Source organism: Stegastes partitus, unplaced genomic scaffold (genome assembly GCF_000690725.1).
Source record: "Stegastes partitus isolate 25-593 unplaced genomic scaffold, Stegastes_partitus-1.0.2 Scaffold1564, whole genome shotgun sequence".
Taxonomy (NCBI): Eukaryota; Metazoa; Chordata; class Actinopteri; family Pomacentridae; genus Stegastes; species Stegastes partitus.
This window is the reverse complement of record NW_007579295.1, coordinates 143,295-164,968: the sequence shown is the minus strand read 5'-3', so window position 1 is coordinate 164,968 and position 21,674 is coordinate 143,295. Positions and strand designations below refer to the sequence as shown.

The window sequence follows — 21,674 nt, the reverse complement described above, 5'->3', positions numbered from 1 at the left end:
TCAGTCATGCAGTTCACCTCATGTGACTGTCACACTTTTGAGAGTGTCTCATGTGATAATCCTTCATCACATGCTTAAAAATCTAAAAACACAGTGAACATTGACTTTAAAATTATATTACAAAACAAATGACAATATTTGTCAGAAAAATCAAATCTTTAACCCTATTTCACATCATGTATTTAATGCAGTTGGCTTGGGAGTATTCATGCCGTCAAAATAGGTAAAAAGCAACAATCCACACACAAATTGAAAGTATTTATTGAACAAATGGACATTGAACAATGACTAAAGAGTAAACAGATAAAAGATGAAGGCGCCAGATATGGTCTTGTTCAGAGTTTGATGACTTGCTGTATTTGGTTGATATTTCCAAACAGGGTTTAATTATAAAGGCAATAAAAAAATCTTTGCTCCAAGTCCTGTGAAAACTGTGAGGTATTCTTAGCTTGTTTTAACGTCTACAACAGATTTACAAAAAAAGAAGAAGAAGAAAAAAAAAATTCACATATTTGCATAATTCTTTAAAACACAAGTTATAGTATAGCACAGTCCTGGTACAGTACATGGTTGATTATCATAGAGGAAAAAAAAAAACAACATAACAAAAATTAAAAAAATAAAAGAATTAACATTGCAATAAATTTGTTCTCTGGAGCCCCAAATTTACACATTAAAAAAAAAAAAGAAGAGAAATCTATAAACTCCAAGACCAGTTGGGATAACTGATATATAAAGCTGTCAGAAAGAGTAGTATTGCTTTAACCAACAGAAATTTGCTCAGTCAGCAACCACGTTTACATCATTAAATAACATTAAATTAGCAAGAGGGGATCCACTGTATACAGCAAGGTTTACACAATTATACACACTTGTGTCCAGCTACAACAAAGAAATGTTTTACTTAATTAAAACTATCTCCACTAGTTGTTTTTCTAAAAAATATTACATACAGCTGTGGGGGGGCTTTGTACAGAAAAAAAAAAGGAAAACTTTATTCTTAGCAATACTTCAAAGCCTTTGATTTATATGGGACGCAAAAGCAATTTAGAGTTTTTATAGTTTTTTCTAAAATATTTTCCCTCAGAATTAGAATCGCTTCACAAAAACAGTTTGGAATAAACAACAGATGGCTGACTATTAAGGAATTATGTTGTGTTGGATTGAATATTACCATCGTAGTGCATTATGAAGCTATGGCAATATTTTATTTGGGCTTTGTATTCATAAGCAAGCATGCACTATAAACATCAGAATATTTTAGCAAAGTGGTGTAATAACAGCACTATGGTTAGCACCTTAGATCATTTACTTAGCACCATGCATTAGAGGGAGGATGGGACAAAAGATGGAGGTTTTATTTGAATTCCTGCACCCACTCTCCTCTCTCCTGTGGCTCAGTTCTCCCCTAAGGTCTGCCTGTACCTGTAGTCTGTCTGCTATAAGCGGGACAGGAGAGATTCCAGTCCCATGTGGTGTTGACTAAACAATAACACCTACCCTTCTACTTGTTAATCATAAGTAAGGAACTAATTTCACACTCCACAGTTAGAGGATTTAATAAAACGCTACTGAGAACTAGAGCTCCATAGTCATCGTCTTCTTCCTCAATTTGACCTCTAATCTCCATCTAATTCTCCCAAATCATCAGTGGCATCCGGTTTTAATAACGTATGAGTAATAAGTTTCGCAATAAGCATTTAACACACCGACTTTCTCCATGTGGACGGCTTTGCGTGCGTTAGTTTGTGGCTACAGTTGTAATTTACTGATGGCTGACTGGGTGCCACTGGTTTTCCCACATCAGGGAAGGAAACTGAAGTCTCCCGTGTGGAGCACAAGTGAATACAAATGTGACTTCTGCTCGTTTTTAGCGTACGAGTCTTCCTCTGGATTAATTCACCAATGCAAGACCATGAGCAGACGAGCACCAAAGGCAAATGAAATGGCACCCCTGAAAAATCCTTCCATATAAGTTTAAAATATCAAATTATCTTCTCAATTTTTCTATTGCACTTAAAGATTATTTCTTTACATAAGATATACATGTATAAAAGTTAATAATAAGCATATATATATATATATATATATGTACATTTAACTGATCCCAATTATTTTAATTCTTCTCTTCTGACAAAATTGAATTCCTGGTATTTCCAAAATAGTACACACAGTATACAAACTGTATACAGTTATAAAAATAAGTTACTATAATGTCCGCTGATTAACTTGGCCTTGGTCTCCCTTTACTCAGCAATGTTCTGGAGAGATTGTGTGGCATAGAGCCTTTTATTTTTTTCTCCAGGTAGGCGTAACATGTGGAGATCCTTCTTGAGGAGCCTGAAGAAACTTTTGCCATATTGAGAAGCTATTAGTGCAAGAACTCCCCCGCTCCTCTTCAGCTTTTCCTCGTCTCCCCCAGCTCCCCATGCTTCCTCCCTCTGTGTCTGCAGTCCGATGGGAGTTTGGCAGAGGGAAGCAGGATCTGTTTTGGGGGGTGGGGGGTGGCTTTTACTTGCGAGACTGCTCCGATCTCCACGCCTGCATGAATGTGTCTTGCAGGGGTGGTTATACATCCACCCCGCCATGCTCAGAAGACACACACTGCAGCCCTCACAGTAAGCATACAGGACCTACTTCTAGATGATAATGCGAGCCAGAACTAGTTTTCGGGAGGTTGTAGATGTCAACCACAGGGAGCAGGGTGGGGTCCAGGGAGTGGAACACGAAATGGGTCTGGTGCCAGCGCCCATCTTTTATCTAAACATCCAAAACACGAATACCACCATTAGGGCAATTCATTGGTATGTTATAAATATCTGAAATCCAGCAGTGATATAATCTGAAAGTCAGGTAACAATCTTATTCCTACCCAGCAAGAATCCTCCAAGACTTCTGGCTCGAGCTCTCCTCCCACCTCGAACACCTCCCCACTCCAGGCCTTAAATTTCACAGACCCCTGGGTAACCGGCTGATCCTCGGCTGACCTCCACACTGAGACGTTCAGGCAGTGGATGATGATGTGCTGCACGGCCTCGGAGCTCAGCAGGTGCAGAAAGTTCATCTGGACACGACCAACACTGATTGTTGGCTGTGTGAAGGAGAAAAAGAACTGGTTGACAAGTTTGTTTTGTGCTCATGTGGGTCATGTTTACCATTTGATAAATGTCATAATCATCTGGACTTTACTGTTGTCATTGGGGTTGTTATTTTGTCTTAAATACCTTGGATGCTGTTACTGGTTTCAGGCAGGTTTGTCCACCTCCAGTAAAGTTGCAGGAGACTTCTATTGTATCTGATGAGCAACCGAGGTTGGGGTCAATCCAGTAAGTGCCTGGCAATGAAAACATATGTAAGATCATTAGTCTGTCTAAACATAAAATAGCTCTCCCTCTCTCATTAGTCTAACCCAACATACACGTATCCTCACCATCATTTAACTTCTGTTCACAGCTGTGCAGGTCCCTGCAGATGCGGGCGGGGTTGTCCCGAGTGCCCAGTGGGTTCTTCAGGCTCTGTACCAGGTTACTGAGGTAGTGGAGGGTCTTAAAGATCTCTGCACCTTGGTCCAGCATCGGCAGGTCCATCACTGGCTTATGCTGGCAAACAGACAAAACGACAAAACATGAGTGTTTAACAGATTAAAAGATGTAACAATACAAAGGAGTGTTGACTCCGCTCACCTCAGTCCTGAGTGGGGTGGGTGAATCCACAAACAAAAGACCATCTTCTCTCTGTAGCAAAACAACAGAATTTGTTAACATCCTATTTAGTCAGTGCCGTTGTATCTTTCTGGATAACACATGACGGCATATTTTAACTACTTAAATCTGTATTGGATATAATAAAATGAGCAAACACAACATGTCTTACAAATGATGCAGGGACACCTGGGGGGCCCTAAAGACAATAAAAACAGTCATTCAGACAACGTATCATGAAACCTAAATGTTACATTTTGTGACACCTATAATGTTGAAAACTTACTGGAAGTCCAGGAGGTCCACGAGGTCCAGGAGATCCCTAATAAAGAAGAAACACATACATGCTGTATGAACTTCTATGTTCTCAATCAAGTGTCCGTAGTAAAATACAAGTCACTTGTAACAACAGAAGAAGAAAATGGTCTGCAAACATACCCTGGGCCCTTGGAATCCCTGTTCAGAGAGAGAAAAGACACATTTTTAGACTGCATATTATTATCAGGTCCACTTTTCACACAGATGAAACATAAAATAGACATGGTTAGAGGTAAGGAAAACTTACAGTCTCTCCACGATTGCCCTTCTCTCCTCGAGGACCCTGTAAAGAGAGATCACAGTACCATCAGCAAGCTGAAGAACAAGAGCACAAGCCCTTTTCAGACAAGGAACATGTAATAGTCACTTTAATGTAAATGTCCCTCATAGATTCTTTCAGACACATCCAAAACAGTGACAGACAGAGCCATGGTTTGCACATGATATTTGTAATACACATGAGATGGACGGTAGATTAAGTGGCATAATGCATAAGACTGCACAAATAACAAAATCCATGCAACCTACACTTACATCACATGATTTAAGTGCAGGTTGCACGTTATCAACTGCAACTGTATGTGACAGCTCGTCTGTCTGATGTGAAGAACTTTACACTTGCCATTAGATCCTATCAGTCCTGTCTCCATGTCAGGGATTATTTACAATTATAAGAAATTAATGAAGCTGCTGCTATTGTTTGATGTGTAAATACCCACAACTCTCTAACTTCGAAGACATTCATATGGATTCTGCTGTTGTTTGATCCTGCAAATGTTTAATAAACTCAGAAGAAAAACTTCCACAAACAACTGAAACCAACAAACTAAACTTCAACTCTTGTTAGTGTTTATTCAAAACTCAGATTACATTCCTATTTTGTGAGTCTTCACCGCAGGACATTTCAGTTTGTAATAGGTTTGAAATGGTCGTGCAAAGTGAATGATGAAGGTGTTTCATAGTTTTGACACACAAACTGTGTCTTTGGTACTCTGGCCTGGCTCAAGGCTAAACAAAAGAGATGAGTTTATTTTACAGAACCCACAAGAAAACCCAACTTAGCCTAAGTACCACCAGAACAAAACCAATCATGGTGGGAGCCTGGTACGAAAGAGAAAGACTGCGTGACCAAAGCAGCTGAACTGAAACCCCACAACTCTAACCTGTAGACTCCTAGAGGGATAATTCAGCATAGAGGGTGTGTTTAGGTGCTGAAAGGTAGAAAAGTCTTGTGCCTAACACAACTCAAACTACTGTCACTTGTATTGTGTATCAGTTAATATAACAGCAGACTTACACTGTTTTTAAAGTGATACAGAAATGTTAGGAGGTCTGACTTAGTAAAATTGCCCTTTTAACTTTTGCAGAAAAGTGACTGGAGTGTTCATTCAGACACAAAGCCGACACCTTCAGTTGCTGTCAGATTAACAGAAAGATGAACTGAAAGTGGCTATAGAGAAATGTTAAAGCTCATCTCAAGGATAATACGTACTGCACTTCCACTGGGGCCAATAATTCCCACAGGACCAACAACTCCTCCTCTGCCCTGATGGAGAAAAACAAGAGAAACAGAGTGAAACAGAGGATCCAGAGCCTTTTTATCAACATCGTCTAGATCATTAGTCTTCTTACCATTGAGCCCTGTGGCCCCTTTGGTCCCCGTATGCCCTTTGGCCCAAAGTCTCCCGGAGGCCCCTAAGAACAGAAGTGATAAATATTTATACACAGTCATCACTCACCTGTTTAAAACGCTAATGCTCGATGTCAGTTTTGCAAAATGGTCCTTTTACACTCTAACTCCTATCTCTAACTACATCTATGCCTCACCATGGAACATCTGACATCCACTAACTGTTTCCATATTGAAGGCAGCGTTTCCAGCTGTCCTAACAAATTTTGGCTTTGGGGTCTGTGTTGTGATTTCAATAAAATACAATAGATCTTTACTGCTGCACAACCAAGACACAGATGGAATGTGTTTTTGGTACGTGATGGAAATTTTGCTTCATACTTAGATGCAGGACGGATGCAGCGCTAGTGTTTAAAATCATAAACCTATTCTTAAAACTGGTGGTTACCGACGGTTCCAGAGGGGATTATAAGGAACAGATCATGAGCAGGAAGTGAAGAGAAATTTTGTTGGCTTTCTTCAAAGTGTGTTGTTTATAAATGGGATCTTGTGATGGGAGAAAACAGCCTGTAATTTGGGAGAACTTAAGGATAATGTGCTGAAGCCGTCTCACGGAGAAACTGGCAGGGTTTCTTGTCTGACTAGTCACTGGCTCACGCTAGTGTGTTGATGTGTGGTATGAAATGCGACGTATAGTTATGTAATAATGAAACAGACTTGTGCAAGCAGACATGCATTTAAGAAAGCAAACTGTTCAGAACTGAAACACCTCCTCTTCTACAAAGGGCTTAATCTAAAAAATCTATTAAATCACCAATCAAGTTTTAGTGGCTCATTTAATGCTTACTTAAAAATGATGGCTTTTGTTGGATAAGTTTGTAGTGGTGAGAAACAACTTTCTTAGACTTCTTTGTGATTGTTGCACACTACATTTTAACATGTATGTTTTGTGGACACACATTGTGGAAAATTGTGTTGCTGTTTGGTAATCAACATACCCTTGGTCCAAAAATGCCCAGGATTCCTGGAAAACCTGGTTCCCCGGTGTCACCCTGAACAAGAATTTAAGCAGGAATCAGAAAACATAGCATCTCCAAACAGAAATACATATCAAGAAATCATAAAATTCAATGCATCATTGGCTAGTCACTGCCTACATATGTGTACTGTATCTATGGCTGATACTCACAGGCTGCCCTTTCGGTCCTGGATCTCCTCGGGACCCTGGCAGTCCCATTCCACCTTTAAAGCCTCTTTTTCCTGCAGATCCACTGGGGCCTCGAAGACCCTGCTCACCCTGGATGGACAAACAAGCAGTCAAACATCTGGGTTAAGCTGTGAGTGGCATCATCATTGACAATAAATTAACAGAATGAATATGCACACCACTTGCTTTGTCTCCTTTGTAGTGCAGGTAATCAAATTCCCCAGACATGGAACTTATTTGAAAAACTTGCATTGTTTTACTAAAAAGTTTCAGTCACAGGAACCTCCCTAAAGACATACCAATCATAAAGTGACATAGAGCTTAAATACAGCCCAGAGTTTGCACATAACTGCATGATAGACCACAGCTGTGTTAGAGGTGTGTTCCAAACACCCAAGATTCACCCAAAACACACGGAATATATATAATCTTCTTGACGACACCTTTGCAAGTCAGTATACTGTAGAGATATCTACAGTACAAATGCGTCTTGGGGTTCCACAACTTCAGATTTGAACTTCATCAATTTCAGTGTATCAAGGTTGTTTAGGCTGACATTTCTACTTTTTAATAAATTAATGCAGACAATATACAAATATGCAGATTTTTTTTTGAATAAACATCATAATTAAGGCTTTCATAGTCATGTATTCTTTACATAAGTGAATTAATCTAGCTATTGCTCACTTGTAAAAACAGCGTTTTTTTGGGGCTTTGAATCATTGTTTAATAAGGATGCATTATCATGCACACTACTTTTTCCTCTTACCTTTGGTCCAAAGCCTCCCTGATCTCCTGGGAGTCCTGGAACGCCAGTTTTACCACGTGAGCCAGCTTTACCATGAAGGCCAGTCTCCCCATCGTCACCGTGTTCTCCCTGGATACATGTGAAAGTAAGATGACAAAGGATCACAATAAACATGCTTTAGTCCAGATAATAATGGGGCAACAAAACTATATATATGAAAATAAAAAGTTCATTACTTTGGACGAGAGCAGAATGTTTTAACATCTACGGGTCAGACTGACATGAAATTCACTTAATAAATCAATGTTCTCCAGAGGATTCTACCTTTTGGTTTTGGACATTCTATGGCATTTGCTCTTGCACCACTCTGGCCAAAATATCAACTTTAAACAAGCAGCATCTAAAGATTTTATTTGCTGATCATTCATGGTTCCAAATGGATAAACCTTGAAGAACGCCACGACTCAGTGAACTTCCTTTTGGACAAACAAGGCATTTTTGCACCACAGGCAAGAATAGCAAGACAGCAGATTTATCAAGTTGCTGTTTGCCCAACACAATAGTGCTTAAAAACATTTCTTTGAATATCTCACCGGCATGCCTTTACTGCCATCTTTTCCTGGGACTCCATCGATGCCGGGTGCACCCTCCTGCCCCTCTGGGCCCACCACACCTCTGGGACCAGGAGGACCACCTCCACCCTGAGGAGACAAGCGAGCTTATCAGACCAGTACATTAAACAGGACAGTAAGTGTCTCAGACTTCTTTTTTAATGCATATTTCACTTGAGAGAATTAACGCAGTAGTTTTTACATGTCTATGTGAACCTATCTATGTTTTATTGATGCCTTATTTCCAAGAATATGTGCAACAAGTTTAAAGTTTTGAAGGCTGAGAGCCGGTAAAATATTTATCTTTTGCAATGAAACACTGATAATCAGTGACTTACCTCTGGTCCTCTGGTTCCTTTTTGTCCTGACTGGCCCTTTTTGCCTTTCTGACCCTAAAGAGAGAAAATAATAATTTCAAATGTGCAACAAAGAAGCAGCTCTTATTAAATATTACTGCTCTGTGATGAAATCAATTAACACTGGCAATATTATATGCAAAAAAATAGCATGGCATTTTTGTTTGACAGGCCAAAATTTGCCAATGACAGCACTGTACTAATGTATTATTACAATACTTATGGACTGCTAATAGCCTCTTCACGTCATGTTTCTTATCAAGTGCAATTTAAACTAATTTTCTCGCTTTGGAAGAGACGTGATAATGTTTTTTGCAACCCCACGATCAGTGATTAATGTACACAAAATCAGCTAAATATTGCTTTTTTTAATGCGACTTAGGTAGCATTACCCATTCGACTTGCATTTCATTAAAGCTTGCAGTGGAGAAATATTGCAAGCAAACGCTATGCACTAAAAATGTTCAGGAGCATTAACATATACTTATAAGTAAAAGTACAGCTATTAACACATTATTTCCTACATTGCTTTGATGTTCCAGTGGATAATTATAAGGATTAATCATTGCTGACTATCACTACAAGTTAGTTTTTTTTCCACATACGATATCTCAAGTTCTAATGAATAACATGAACAATACGAACACCCGAGTTGGTGAATTGAAGCCAGTGCATTACAGAAACTAAGAATCACTGCATATCCGACTGCACCTCTTCAATCATACACACAGAAACACAATCGCCCTCTAGCACACACAGCAAACACAAAATGTCACCGTTTTCACATCCTTACTTGATCTCCTTTGGCCCCCTTGGGTCCTTGCTGCCCTCGAGGCCCAGGTTGTCCCTGAAATTGGCAGTTATGTAAATGAGAGCATATAAAGACAACCTGTGTGAACATGCCTGGTGTTTGTTTGTGTAGACGTAATGACAGAACTGGAGATCACAAGTTTTAACACTCACTGGTAGCCCATTAGCTCCAGGTCTGCCTCGCTCTCCATCCACACCAATTTGGCCCTTAAACACAATCACAGAATAGCTACCTCATAAACCAAACACTCCCCCAAAAATATCTATTTTAAAATCATATGGAATGATGCTACTCACTTTGTATCCTGGATCTCCTGGTTCACCTCTCTCTCCTCTGTCACCTGGACGCCCCTGATAAAATAAGAAATATATGACTATACTGTAAATGATCTAATTTCTGCAAACTTATAGAAGACAAACAGGAGAAGAAGTGAGAAAAGTAAGTCAGGCGAGACTTACTATGTCACCTGGAGAACCAGGAGGACCCTCTACCTTCCCATCATCCCCCTGCTCGCCCTGCAGACACAGATCAGACCAATTAGACGTTTCATGTAAGACACACATTCCTGATACTTTTGAGCTCCTCAGCTTTAGGAATGTCTCATAAAATGTTATATATCTGAGTGGTGCTGGGATTTAATGGGGGCAGACTGAGGTTCTAAGTGAAGATACAGAGGAAAGAACAAGAGATCCATGTTACAGGTAAAATGAGCCAGGTGTACCTTTTCACCTTTTGGTCCTGGAGACCCCATGGAGCCCTGTGATCCCTGATGGCCCTGCGAAGAAAGACACCAGAGATCATGTTATGTAAAAGGACTATATCAAATAACCATATCAGACATGTTTAATGTTTAATGCCTTCTATTCACATCCAGACACTTACCTCATAACCTGCAATACCAGGTTCCCCCTGTTGACCCATTCGACCGGGAGCTCCCTAAAGAGAACAAACGTTCTATCTTGAGTCACGCTATCCATTAATCATCATTATGCAAAGAGCTTGTGATTTCAGCAGTGAATGATTCTGTAAATATTTATATCGTTAATGTTCCACTTTACCACGTGTCCAATTGTTCCTCTGGACCCCTTTTGCCCAACAAAACCTGGTGGTCCAGTCTTTCCCACTGTCCCAGTCTCCCCAAGGTGACCCTGTTGACCTTTGGCACCCTAAACAGAGGATAAGTTGGAGAATAGTTGACAGTGCAGCGTGTTTATGTCATTTCTTGTAAGTATTTGTGGTTATTAAAGGATTCATCAGGCGTCAGAGATCATTAGATGTTGATACCTTTGGCCCTAGTTTGCCTCGTTCCCCAATTTTGCCAGGTTTCCCTTCTGGACCCTATAGTCAGAAAAAAACATGAGGAAATTATTTAGGAGAGGCTTGAGAGCAGTTAAAATCAGTTTTACAAAAAGGAGTGTGCATGAATTTCAGGTGACTTACCCTGACGCCAGTGAGTCCAGGACTTCCAGGTGGGCCTTCCTTTCCCTTTAGTCCGATTTCACCTTTTTCTCCCTTGTCTCCCTCCTGACCCATGTCGCCTTTTTCCCCCTGAGCAAACGCACATACCAGCACTTAATCTTCTATACCTGTATTTTTACAGTTCTTGGCTCCACATCGTAACCATGCAAAATCAAGGACAATTTAGAAAACATTTCACCTTGGATCCATCAGGACCAGCTGGACCAGCTTCCCCCTCGAGGCCTGGCTCTCCCTGCACACATGCACAAAAATACATACACAAGTCCATAAAATGAGCACCTGCAAGGAATGATGAATGTTTGATAGTTTGATATAGATAAACACACCCGCTGTCCTATCAGTCCTTGTTCTCCAATGTTCCCAGCAGGTCCGATGGCTCCCTGACAAACACAGACATCAAACTTTGAATTGACATATTTAGTACATAAGCATTTGTCTCCCCCAATAAAACTAAATGAATGAAAAAACTACAATATGAATAGACTAAACAGTGCCTCAGCCAGGGGTGGGTCTTTTGTCACTCCAAAATATAGATTATGATCTCATACAACTACTAAATTGTGGAAAATGTAATCAGATCTATATATGTGCCATTATATTTTCTGTTGTCACCCAGTGCCTGACACTATGCACAAGCTGGTGCATAAAAAAATCACAATGTTTCAACGTTTCTCCCCAAATATTCAAATAAAAACCTTTGTTTATTCATCTGGATAAAACTGCAACAGCATTATTGCCTCACCTTCTCCCCTGGCTCGCCTGGTAGACCTGGTTCGCCCTCTTTGCCTGGAGGACCCTTAAAAATACACAGAGGATGAAGGGAGGAAAATGGTGAATGACTTTGGACCAGAAGTGAGGGCTAATTACTCTTTGGCATGACATATGAACAATACGTCAAGGGTGAGTTCCATTACGTATTGTCACAAGAGGGGGAAAGAGGGGAAGAATGAAATTTAATTGGACAAAACCGAGAGCATTATTGATCAAGTGGGATAGGGTGAACAGATGTCGCATATTTAATCATTTAGACTTCACAATGGCCTTTTTGTGTGTGTGTTTTGATGAACACCGTGACCGTACATGTGCTTAAGCGTGTGTGTATGGGTGTTGGTTGTAAAGTCTCTCACCTTTTGACCGATTTCTCCCAAGAGCCCCACAGTCCCAGGTGGCCCAGCTGATCCCTGTAGATGACAGTGCAGGTGCTTGAATGATAATCAGATTTAAAAACCGACCAGAGATGTTCCACACTCGTCAAAATCAGTTTATTGTGTACAAAAAAATAGGACGTTTCTGGCTGATGTTGACTGCAAACGAGCCAATGGAAGATAAATCAGCAAGCCATCTGTAGACAGTTTGGCTGAAAGTACCACTAATTGTGCTTCTAAAACACTGATGCCTTGCCATGGATACTTATTAATCTAAGTGTAAGTGAATAATGTTTGCTCCTTGGTTGACTTGCATTCAGTTCAAACAATAGTAATGATAAAAGCAAAGTCACTTGTGTGGTCTTTTATTCATATTCCTGGGTACGAGCCCAAAGTAAGTGAACAACAGAAGTCAGAAGTGTGTTGTATCAGTGAAGCGGCTATGCAGCACAGGAGATGGAGAATGATAAGGAAGGAAAAGAAGGTTCAAAGTTGCTTTATTTGTATCAGTAGGAAATTGAATAAATAATAAATAAATAAATAGGCTTCTGTCTAGTCTGTGCAATGTTGTTCTGACTTATTCATCTGAGTAATGGCTGCTGGAACGAAATTATTTTTATACAGTTTCATTCTGCAACTAGGGATTGTAAACTTTTGTCCAAGGAGGATGAAGCCAAAACTCGCTGTGCAAAAGGGTGTGAGTTGTCCATTAAAACTGAGCCAGTCAGATGCTGTAACTGTCTGGTGTACAGAGATGCCGGGTCAACCTGTGACTCACCAGTCAGCCTACGAGATAATCAACAATTTGATCCAAACCATGATACCATGATACCAAAACTGTGACGCTTGTTGCAGAAAGTTTCACAGTTTGCGTCAAAGTTCAGATTTATGCCAATAACTGTTCCAAAATATTGCATACCTTCCACTGTCTGACCCTTAATGAGTGTAGCTTTATGAGTATATATCTAATACCCAATATACACTATTGAAACAAACCATCTGCTTACAATGTGTAAAACTATGCAAATGAATAACATCTTCCATGGATATTCATGCACTTGTATATTTACGCCACTACAAACCAAGATACATTTAAATTCAGCCTATCACATCATATTTGTTTTTACTGCTATAGGTATAAACAGTTTGTTTCATGGCGTAAACCACTTGAGATTATAAGCTACAGTTTAATGTTTTAGAAGGAACCAGGTGGATACTAGCCTATGATTCCTTTATACGAATGCAAACAAAGAGAAGCTGAGTGCCTGTCTCTATTACTGCTGAGCTACACTCAGCATGCATGCAGGCTGACACGTCTTCTACGCCTCTGTTTCTGCTCTGACTCGCAAACTGCTCTTAAAATAAAACCACAGGAAGGACAGTAAAGCTTTTACAGTAAATATTGCATTCATTACGGCTATAATCGCATCTGTTGCACTTGCAAGTTCAGCAGTTTAGCACGAGCATTGCTTGCAGTTTGCTTTCCTGCCACTACAGAAGCAGATGTGTGAAGGATGAGACAATTCTCTGGCCACTCCGGAGGAAACATTTAATACTGGTGAATATATATTTTAATAAGCACTAAAATATGTCTCATAAACTACCTACTGGCTGTTATAACTTGGAGCTAACAGGGCTGGGCAGAGTAAACCCGGCTGCTGTTTGGTGCCAAAGAGAAACTAATAAAACTTTCTGAACGGGGGAAGAGGAAAAGTTTGATGAGCTGGAGTGAGAATACTGCAAAAAAGATTGAAAAATGGCGAGAGAGGATGAGGATAACAAGACTATCGAGACAGAGGAGGTGCAAAGATGCAAAGGAGATGTGAGAATTGTAAAAAAAAAGGACGGAAGGAGGGCTGGAGGGTCATACCGGCTCGCCTGCTATTCCCTTGTCACCTGGAGGTCCCGAAGGCCCTTGGATACCCTGGAGATTAAAAAAAAAGTAAATGAATTTAGAACACAGATACAAACAAACCCCAACAACTATTGCTACAGATGAGCATAATGAACTTACAGGAAAACCTTTAGGCCCTGTTTCCCCGAACTCTCCAATCTTTCCCTGCAGAGATAATTAGGATTAGGATTAATTGTACAATCTGTGATGTTCAAGAAATCCTGCAAAACCTGTTCTTGACTAAAGAAAGTAGATTAACACAGGAGCTTAAATGCCTTGTTTCTGACATACTCTAAAGATAAAGACCGGTTACTTTTGCAAAAGTCATCCATGAATATCTGATCTGTACAATACAATCCTGGTAAGTAAAATAACCTAAAAACTTCTCAGCTAACTTTGATGGAACTCTCTTTATATTTTTGTGTGGCTCCAGACAAATTTCCTTATAATTGTATTTGGGCCTTTCTAGTTGTATGTACAATCTTTTTTTTTTCTTTCTTCTTTTATGTCATTCTCTGTTTGTCTACATCTCATTTATCCTTTTTCTATTTGCCCCACAGTTAATATACAGACTCCTACCATGTTTGATTTACAAGCCTCTCTATAAATAAAGATGATTAGATTGATAGGGAACACATGCCCAAATATTTTCAGAAGTCAAGTGGAGTTTCAGAAGTTTAATTGCTCGCAGATAAATATTCTTAAATCCCACCAATGAGCCGTGAAAAAAAACAAAAAAACTGCCATGCGTGTAAATCTGGCTCACAGCTGAAACCTCCCAGTGACAGCTTTCTCTCCTCCGGAGTAATATGCTGTTTCTGACTGTGGGGCCTCCACACTGTGGGTATCGTGTAGGTCGTCTAAATCACGCTGATGTCTCACCCCTCCAGAGGAACATAAGCACCAAAAAATATATGAGAGGAAGGAGTGGGAAAGTAGAAAGTACCCCAGCGCTTTACCTGTGGTCCAGGGAAGCCTATTTTTCCTGGAGGACCGTCAGGACCCTGTGGAGAGAAGGAAAGATGAGAGATAGCCAGAGTCCAGACGTATCAATTTCTTGCCATCTGACTGGAAGGACATGATGTGCAGACTGCTATTTTTAATGCATTAGATCAATGTTCCCCTCCTAAGAATCTATTATCTGTGGAAAATTCAATAATTTTTGTGCTTATACATGTCATTTTAAGACAATGACTCTTGTGTCTTCACTATTTTATTTTGCGATTGCCAGCATCCTTACCTTCTTGCCCTCTAACCCGCTCTCTCCTGTTGGACCGTCAGGCCCTATCGCACCCTGAAACACAAGACAGCTGTCACTTCACCAACAGAGGTCACTGTAACACTGCCAGACAGCCGCAATACACTGTAAACAAACATTGCTGTATAGCCTGACACAACATGTTAGAGGCTGTGTGAGGGTTATGGTGCCCGTAAGCTGCAGGGTAAATAAGAAAGTAATTATAACTGTGCAGGCAAAGCAAAGCCGCGTATGTCTGCACAGAGGGCTGGTGTATGAGCAGCAACATCACCTCACTGTGGGGCGTTTCACATTTCACTGAGAGTCATTGATCTCCAATTTGCTTTATTTTAATACTAGATTGAGGGCACAAAGGCAGAGCACACAGAGTTCACACCTAAACACACACACACTGTCAGAACAGTCCGACTGTTTAGATTACATGGGCGCAGCTGTCAAACAAAATCAATCTGAAGTGCTTAAAGGCCTGCTAGTCCAGTGAGCAGTGATAACAAATGGGAGGCAGACACTGGACCAATACAGTCCATCTGCTTTCCACCTGCACCCAGATAAGTTTCTCATCTATGCTCCCGGACAGTCACACTGAGAGGATGCTCACTAACTGATCATCAACTCTGTGGGTCAATCTCATGTTACAGCAGTTATAAATAACAACTGTGACGCTAAGAAATCAAATATAAAATGACACAGCCGCAAAAGAGGCCTTGTTGTGTGACTGATTGATGACTGGGCACAGTGGGAGTTTGGCCCACTGAGAACACCACTAACCAAAGTGCTATAAGCCTATTATACATAGAGCTGGATGAGCACTGCTCATTAACATTCCTGTCTGGGGTACCTGCTACCCGCTGGTTGAGTTTACATAGCCTGATTAGCCGATGTGTACGGAAAACATCTTATCCTATCCAGCGATTGAAAAACACTCAAAAAGTTGCGCTCGAAAGTTAATTAATCACATTAAGTTACAGTAACACAAGTGCCTGACCTTTTTTAAACAAAGGCAGACATGGAACACGGGGAGCATTAATTCAAAACAATCAGCATTAACTATTTAAATCAGCTCCAAAATAACCGCAGGCTGCCAAGAGGGAGGGATGAGAAGATGAATATGCGCTTCAATATTGAAAACATTTGTGGAGCATTTGTTGGTTAGACGTCATGAGGAGGTACAAAGCACGATTAGTCAGAGTGGTGATTCCTCGTGGCCGAGAGCCACAAGTTTGCATCAACAAGATTAAATATTCAATACGAATGCAAATAAAACACAGACGAAGAAAACAGAGAGCAGCGTTGCTACCTTCCTGATGCCAATGTGCAGTTTTTTATCTACTGTTTCTGATTCCAAAATATGTCTATGTTAGAAAACAGTCTAGTGTCATATCTGACTAGAGCCAGATGTTGCATTTCTGTCAACAATGAGGCTCTGCGCCTCAAGCCAAGTAGCAAACATCTAAAAGACATATGGTGTTATAATCAGTGAAAAAATCTCCAGTTGTATAAGCTCTCATTTTACACTAAGATGTTTAATTCAGGAGCATGTAGACAATCACAGTAGATCAATTTTTTCCCGCTGAGGGGACATTAAAACGCCCTTCTCACCCTAAACGTCATGGTGTTTTGCCTTTTTAAAGACAAGTCAAGACATATCAAATGAAACCTAATTTATTTTGTGCTTATTTATTTTTAATTTAAACAAGGTGAATACACTGTTTAGGCAGTGGTGGTGAAATATGTGTGTGTGTCTGTGGTTGCACACATGTAAGATCACAGCTGTCAGAACTCCCTCTGTGTCTCCTGGCTTGCTACACTCAGGTTTCTAATCTCAGCCTAAGCAACATAAGTCATGAAGCAGCCAGCAGACAGATTTACTGGCAGTGGAAGCTGCTGACATTAGTATTAACTAAAAACACAGCTTGAGACATTAGACAGTGTCCAGGGCAACCACAGTGAGGCCCATCTCCACTGGATGCATCAGATAAGGACGCCCAGTGGTTTTTTTTTATCCCACTTTCTAGCTGGCTCAGTGGACCGTAGCAATAAAAATCCTCTACTGAAAGCTTTTGATGACAACAGCATCCACACATCACAAGAACACAAGCAGAAGCTGAGGTGTGTTTAAATCTGTCAAGCAAAAGTCACCACAAACACTATTGCCATCATCTTCCTCCAAATTCATTATTATTTCCACCATATTCACTTTGAATGCACCTGAGTACCCTTGGTGAATTGCGAATTCAAGAATTTATTTTCTGTATGTTGTTCCAGAGGCCAGATTTTATGAGCAACATTACTTCTTGGGTATAAAATTTCTGTTGATGGTATTCATCCAGCTGTTATTCTCCGCTCTGCTGGTTCTCATCTTTCACAAAATACTCTGGAGTTGTGTACGATTTCACTTGTGCTGAGACTGCAAAGCTGGAATTCGATAAATCTCAACACTGGGAAACTGTTTAGCAGGTTTTAATAGAAAAAAAAAGTACTAGCACTGCTAGAGAAATGTGTTACAGGTGTAACTTGCGCTGTAAAAATGATTTTGGAGGGTGCTAAATACAACTTCTCCGAATCATTAAAATGTAACTTAAGGATGTTATCCACCAAGTGAAATACACTTAATAGCCATAACATCAAAACCACTAACTGGGAAGTGTATAAATTCAGTGTTCTGCTGGGAAACCTTGCATCCTGACACTCATGGTGGCCGACACACAATCTGGAACCCCTGCCTGAACCATATGTAAATGTGTCCTTGTATTCAGTGTGAAACAATCAATGCTTTTTTCCCCCTTTGTCAACCTTAGATGCTATACTCTCAGGTGCAGTTGTTATAAATATCTGGGAGTCATTTTGTGCACTATCCACTCGCCAGTATAGGACGACCACCAAATATGATGACGCTTGCTAACCCAAATACAAAAACCACATTCAAACCTTTAATCAGTGTTCTTCCCAATGTTTGGACTTGTTTCACACGCTACAATATTTAACATGAGTCACTTTATTGTTATTCCAGCACTACTCAAAGGTGGAATTTTTCAGTGACCTACCATATGACTGCAAAATGGCCAGTGGCAAAGTCAAAAGCCATTTAATATTTTTTAAATTCATATCAGATTAAGTGGCGTTCGATATTAATAACACAAAACATTCTGACATAATTGACAGTTCAGTTGCTCATGCTGGATTTTATTTGCCTTCATGCTGGATTAGTGGAGCTGTGACACCACGAGTGCAGCGTTTTGCTGGATTGATGACAATCCCAGTGTTATAGATTCGTTTGTTTAGCATGATGCTCTATGTATTGTTGAAAAACTAACTGTGAAGAGTCACCCATGGCCGCGATGCTATAAATGTATTATTAAAATGATTGCTAAGGACAATGCAGTAAGTTTCTGGATATTGGTAAAAACATGTCCCTACCATTACTACTAAGAAATGTTAAGAAGACTTCACAAATTTTGTAGCTGCACAATATGGCCCAAAACCTCCTAAAATTATTTGAGATTAAATTGTTCACCCACATTTATTAAGTAGATTCTAAGAGTTTGCTAGAACATTGTGCTAACACTGAGTTCTCTTATGGAAGCATCAGTGAGGCACCTAAATGGAATTTTGCCATTTTACATTGTATTTGTTAAACCTGTGACTGATAATGCACAATATCACTAATATTTCTCTGTGCTTATAAACCACCTTTCATAGCAGTAAAGACTAAAACACAGAGTGATGGACTGTACAGATACAGAGTGTTTAATGTGTATTATAATGTGGGGTCTCAATAAAGATATACAAAATGCATGAATACCTAATCTAATATCATCTAATAATTGATTGACGGTCCTTTTATAAGTGCAGCATATTTACATTGAACTGTATGTCTAATAACGGTTACAAGTGTAAAGTTGCAATACGTTTTTTTTAAGATGCTTGCTAAAGTATAAATATTCACAAAACTTAAGAAAAGCTAATACAAGCCTTTGTCGATCCCCAAATAAATCCTGCTTCCCCAGTTCACTATATTTATCTGAAGGCAGTGCTGAGATTAACCACAAAACCCAGGTCACATTTTCCAACCACAACAGAAGTCATGAAGTTGGACTGACGACAGATCCTTCCTATAACCAGAAGGCATTGTTCCATTGTGAAGGAATAAAAAAAATGTCTTGTTTTACATTATTGGAGCTCTTCCAGCAGTTATAATGAGCACTGAAAAAAGGATGAAACGGACTCATTCTTCAACTCTGAACCTTCATATGCGCTGTGCTGAGCACCCATTGTCCATTAAACACACATGACATCAGTTCAGAGGCAGTTCCATATCACTTCATTATGTTCACCCGCTGACATTTTCCAACAGCTCAACGACAGCAGTAGGACAAGGCTGCTATAAACACACACCGGAGCGTACACAAAACAGAAATGTGAATGCGCACTCTGTTGCCAAGTTCTGCGCTTAGGGCTGGGAACTCTGACATGGTGACTGTAGAACACCAGGCAACACTTCATCTGCAAAAACAACCTTCAAACTTACCCGCAAGCCTTTAGGTCCTCTGGTACCGGCTGGCCCAGTCGCTCCAGGAGGGCCCTAATGAACAAAGGAAGAAAGGGGGATAAAGAGGAAAAGCGAGGGGGAGAGGAAAAAGGGGAAGGAGAGCTATAACAAAGGTTTACACTGACAGTCCACAGAGCCCCCTGGCTGTTGACCCTGGGGGGGCAGCCCGACCTCGGGAACACACTATGGGTTTTGTTGTTAGATCTGTCACTCACACCAATTAAAGGGTCTGCTCTGGAATCCTGTCCTGCTGCACCCCAAAGCCTCGTATTTATGTTTGTTTTGGTGGCTCAGTGGCCCCCACCTTCAACCAATGCTCGGCCCGCTCTCTGTCAAGCCCGGCCACGGCGAAGAGACCGCGAGGGGGAACGTGGGGCAGCTTCTAATTGGTTAGAGGTGTTGGGCTTTTGACTGACAGGAGGGTAATGTGGGTTCAGCAGGAGGCTGCCAGCTCTCATAATGCTCAGAGTAACCTCTGCTGCAGACTGCGGGTTACTAACACTATGCAGAACTATCACTACTGCTGAAAAGATGACTTTTGCTGAGAGACATCGACTCAGATAAGTGACTGTTTTATTAGCCATTTAGCTGTTATTGTTTGACAGTCTTCTCTAGTCACAGTTTACTTAAAGTGACTCTGTGCAAAACCTTCAAAACTACCATTCAGTATTATTACAGAGTGTCATGTGCAACTTTGAAGGAGTAAAACGAAAACAGGACATGCAAAATGTGCAAAACAGTGGGCACTTACTGGTCTTCCAGGTGGTCCAGGAAGTCCAGTCTCACCTGGTGTCCCTGGGTGACCCTACAGTACAAGCACAGACACACACACAGTACAAAGGTTACAACTGGTGCAAAACAGGATTACACAAATGATTGACTCCATTAAGATGAAGGATTTGGGAAAATAATGACACTGAGGGTCATTTTTTGTTGTTGAATCACAACAGAAAACACTTGCATTAAACTGTTTGTAGTTTTCAAATGTGACTTAATAAGAAAGATGTTGACATAAAGACACAAACTCAGTCTAAATTGCGAAAGAAATGTTTAAGAAAATAGATTGAACACACATCGGTAGCACAAAGATACCTCTGCAGAAATGTTCTGTGTATTGGGAAGCACATTTGAGGTAACAGTGAGAGCCAATAGGAAAAGAGAAAAACAGACAGCCTGAGGAGATGATTTTATATCAGAAAACATACAACTTCTGGCTAAGTTTCTCTCTCTTTTTTTTTTATTGGCACTCATTTTTTTGGTCAGGACATTTGTAGAAGCATAACTATATAATGGAGACTATTCTGGTCAGACTACTCAGAACAGCTGAGTGCAATAAAATCTATCTAATATGCAAAGCTATAGCAGTTGACAGCTCTGATGTCATGTGTTCATGGGAATGAAACATAGATGCCTACAGTATGAGAGCTCTGTTAGCAGCCATGGATGTCTGCTGGTCAGCTCCCTTCACTCTGAATGATGCAGTCTTTTCCAGAGGGTCTGTTTCTGTTTTGCAGCAGAGGGAGCGAGCCAGCAAGTGTGTGAGTGAGTGTGTATGTGTGTGTGTGTGGTGAAGTCCTCAGAGAAATCCAACTGGCTTTCTGCCAGCAGGAAACCTCTCTCTCTGTTTCAGCAAGAATGATGACTAAATTCTTATCTGCTCCAGCACAGTCATATACATTAGACGGCCCATATAAAATAAAGACACTGCATGACAAAGAAGCCACTCATTCTGTTTGAAAGAGTAAGTGTGTGACGGGCCAGAGTAGAGCTCATGAAGCTTAAACGTCCTGTAAGCTGAAAACAAACTATGGAGACATTATTCTCTTTCTTCATTTCTTAATTTCTGTGAACAAATCCCAGTAGGATTGTTGTTTAACCCTCTAAACCCCAAGTAGTTTTAGAGTGTTTTTGCTCCTGTCACATATGTATTCACTGTACATGCAATTTGAAGTCCTGCACCTCAATGT

General features: G+C 40.4%; 1 protein-coding gene across 1 annotated transcript in view; it reads right to left on the bottom strand.

The window, feature by feature from the left end:
* Positions 1–245: 245 nt before the first annotated feature.
* col27a1a (collagen, type XXVII, alpha 1a) overlaps positions 246–21,674 on the bottom strand; it is a 77,345-nt gene continuing 55,916 nt past the window's right edge. Inside the window, exons 27-61 of the mRNA XM_008300599.1 lie at positions 20,459–20,512; positions 19,687–19,740; positions 15,141–15,194; positions 14,860–14,904; positions 14,021–14,065; positions 13,877–13,930; positions 11,989–12,042; positions 11,604–11,657; positions 11,188–11,241; positions 11,040–11,093; positions 10,823–10,930; positions 10,667–10,720; positions 10,441–10,548; positions 10,265–10,318; positions 10,104–10,157; positions 9,841–9,897; positions 9,679–9,732; positions 9,535–9,588; positions 9,365–9,418; positions 8,554–8,607; positions 8,198–8,305; positions 7,626–7,733; positions 6,839–6,946; positions 6,648–6,701; positions 5,652–5,714; positions 5,512–5,565; positions 4,267–4,302; positions 4,140–4,157; positions 3,988–4,023; positions 3,874–3,900; positions 3,684–3,734; positions 3,431–3,599; positions 3,225–3,334; positions 2,873–3,091; positions 246–2,760 (exon numbers count right to left, since the gene is read on the bottom strand). Coding sequence (XP_008298821.1) covers positions 2,614–2,760; positions 2,873–3,091; positions 3,225–3,334; positions 3,431–3,599; positions 3,684–3,734; positions 3,874–3,900; positions 3,988–4,023; positions 4,140–4,157; positions 4,267–4,302; positions 5,512–5,565; positions 5,652–5,714; positions 6,648–6,701; positions 6,839–6,946; positions 7,626–7,733; positions 8,198–8,305; positions 8,554–8,607; positions 9,365–9,418; positions 9,535–9,588; positions 9,679–9,732; positions 9,841–9,897; positions 10,104–10,157; positions 10,265–10,318; positions 10,441–10,548; positions 10,667–10,720; positions 10,823–10,930; positions 11,040–11,093; positions 11,188–11,241; positions 11,604–11,657; positions 11,989–12,042; positions 13,877–13,930; positions 14,021–14,065; positions 14,860–14,904; positions 15,141–15,194; positions 19,687–19,740; positions 20,459–20,512 — 2,481 coding nt within the window. The 3' untranslated portion in view covers positions 246–2,613. The remainder of the gene's footprint in view (positions 2,761–2,872; positions 3,092–3,224; positions 3,335–3,430; positions 3,600–3,683; positions 3,735–3,873; positions 3,901–3,987; positions 4,024–4,139; positions 4,158–4,266; positions 4,303–5,511; positions 5,566–5,651; positions 5,715–6,647; positions 6,702–6,838; positions 6,947–7,625; positions 7,734–8,197; positions 8,306–8,553; positions 8,608–9,364; positions 9,419–9,534; positions 9,589–9,678; positions 9,733–9,840; positions 9,898–10,103; positions 10,158–10,264; positions 10,319–10,440; positions 10,549–10,666; positions 10,721–10,822; positions 10,931–11,039; positions 11,094–11,187; positions 11,242–11,603; positions 11,658–11,988; positions 12,043–13,876; positions 13,931–14,020; positions 14,066–14,859; positions 14,905–15,140; positions 15,195–19,686; positions 19,741–20,458; positions 20,513–21,674) is intronic.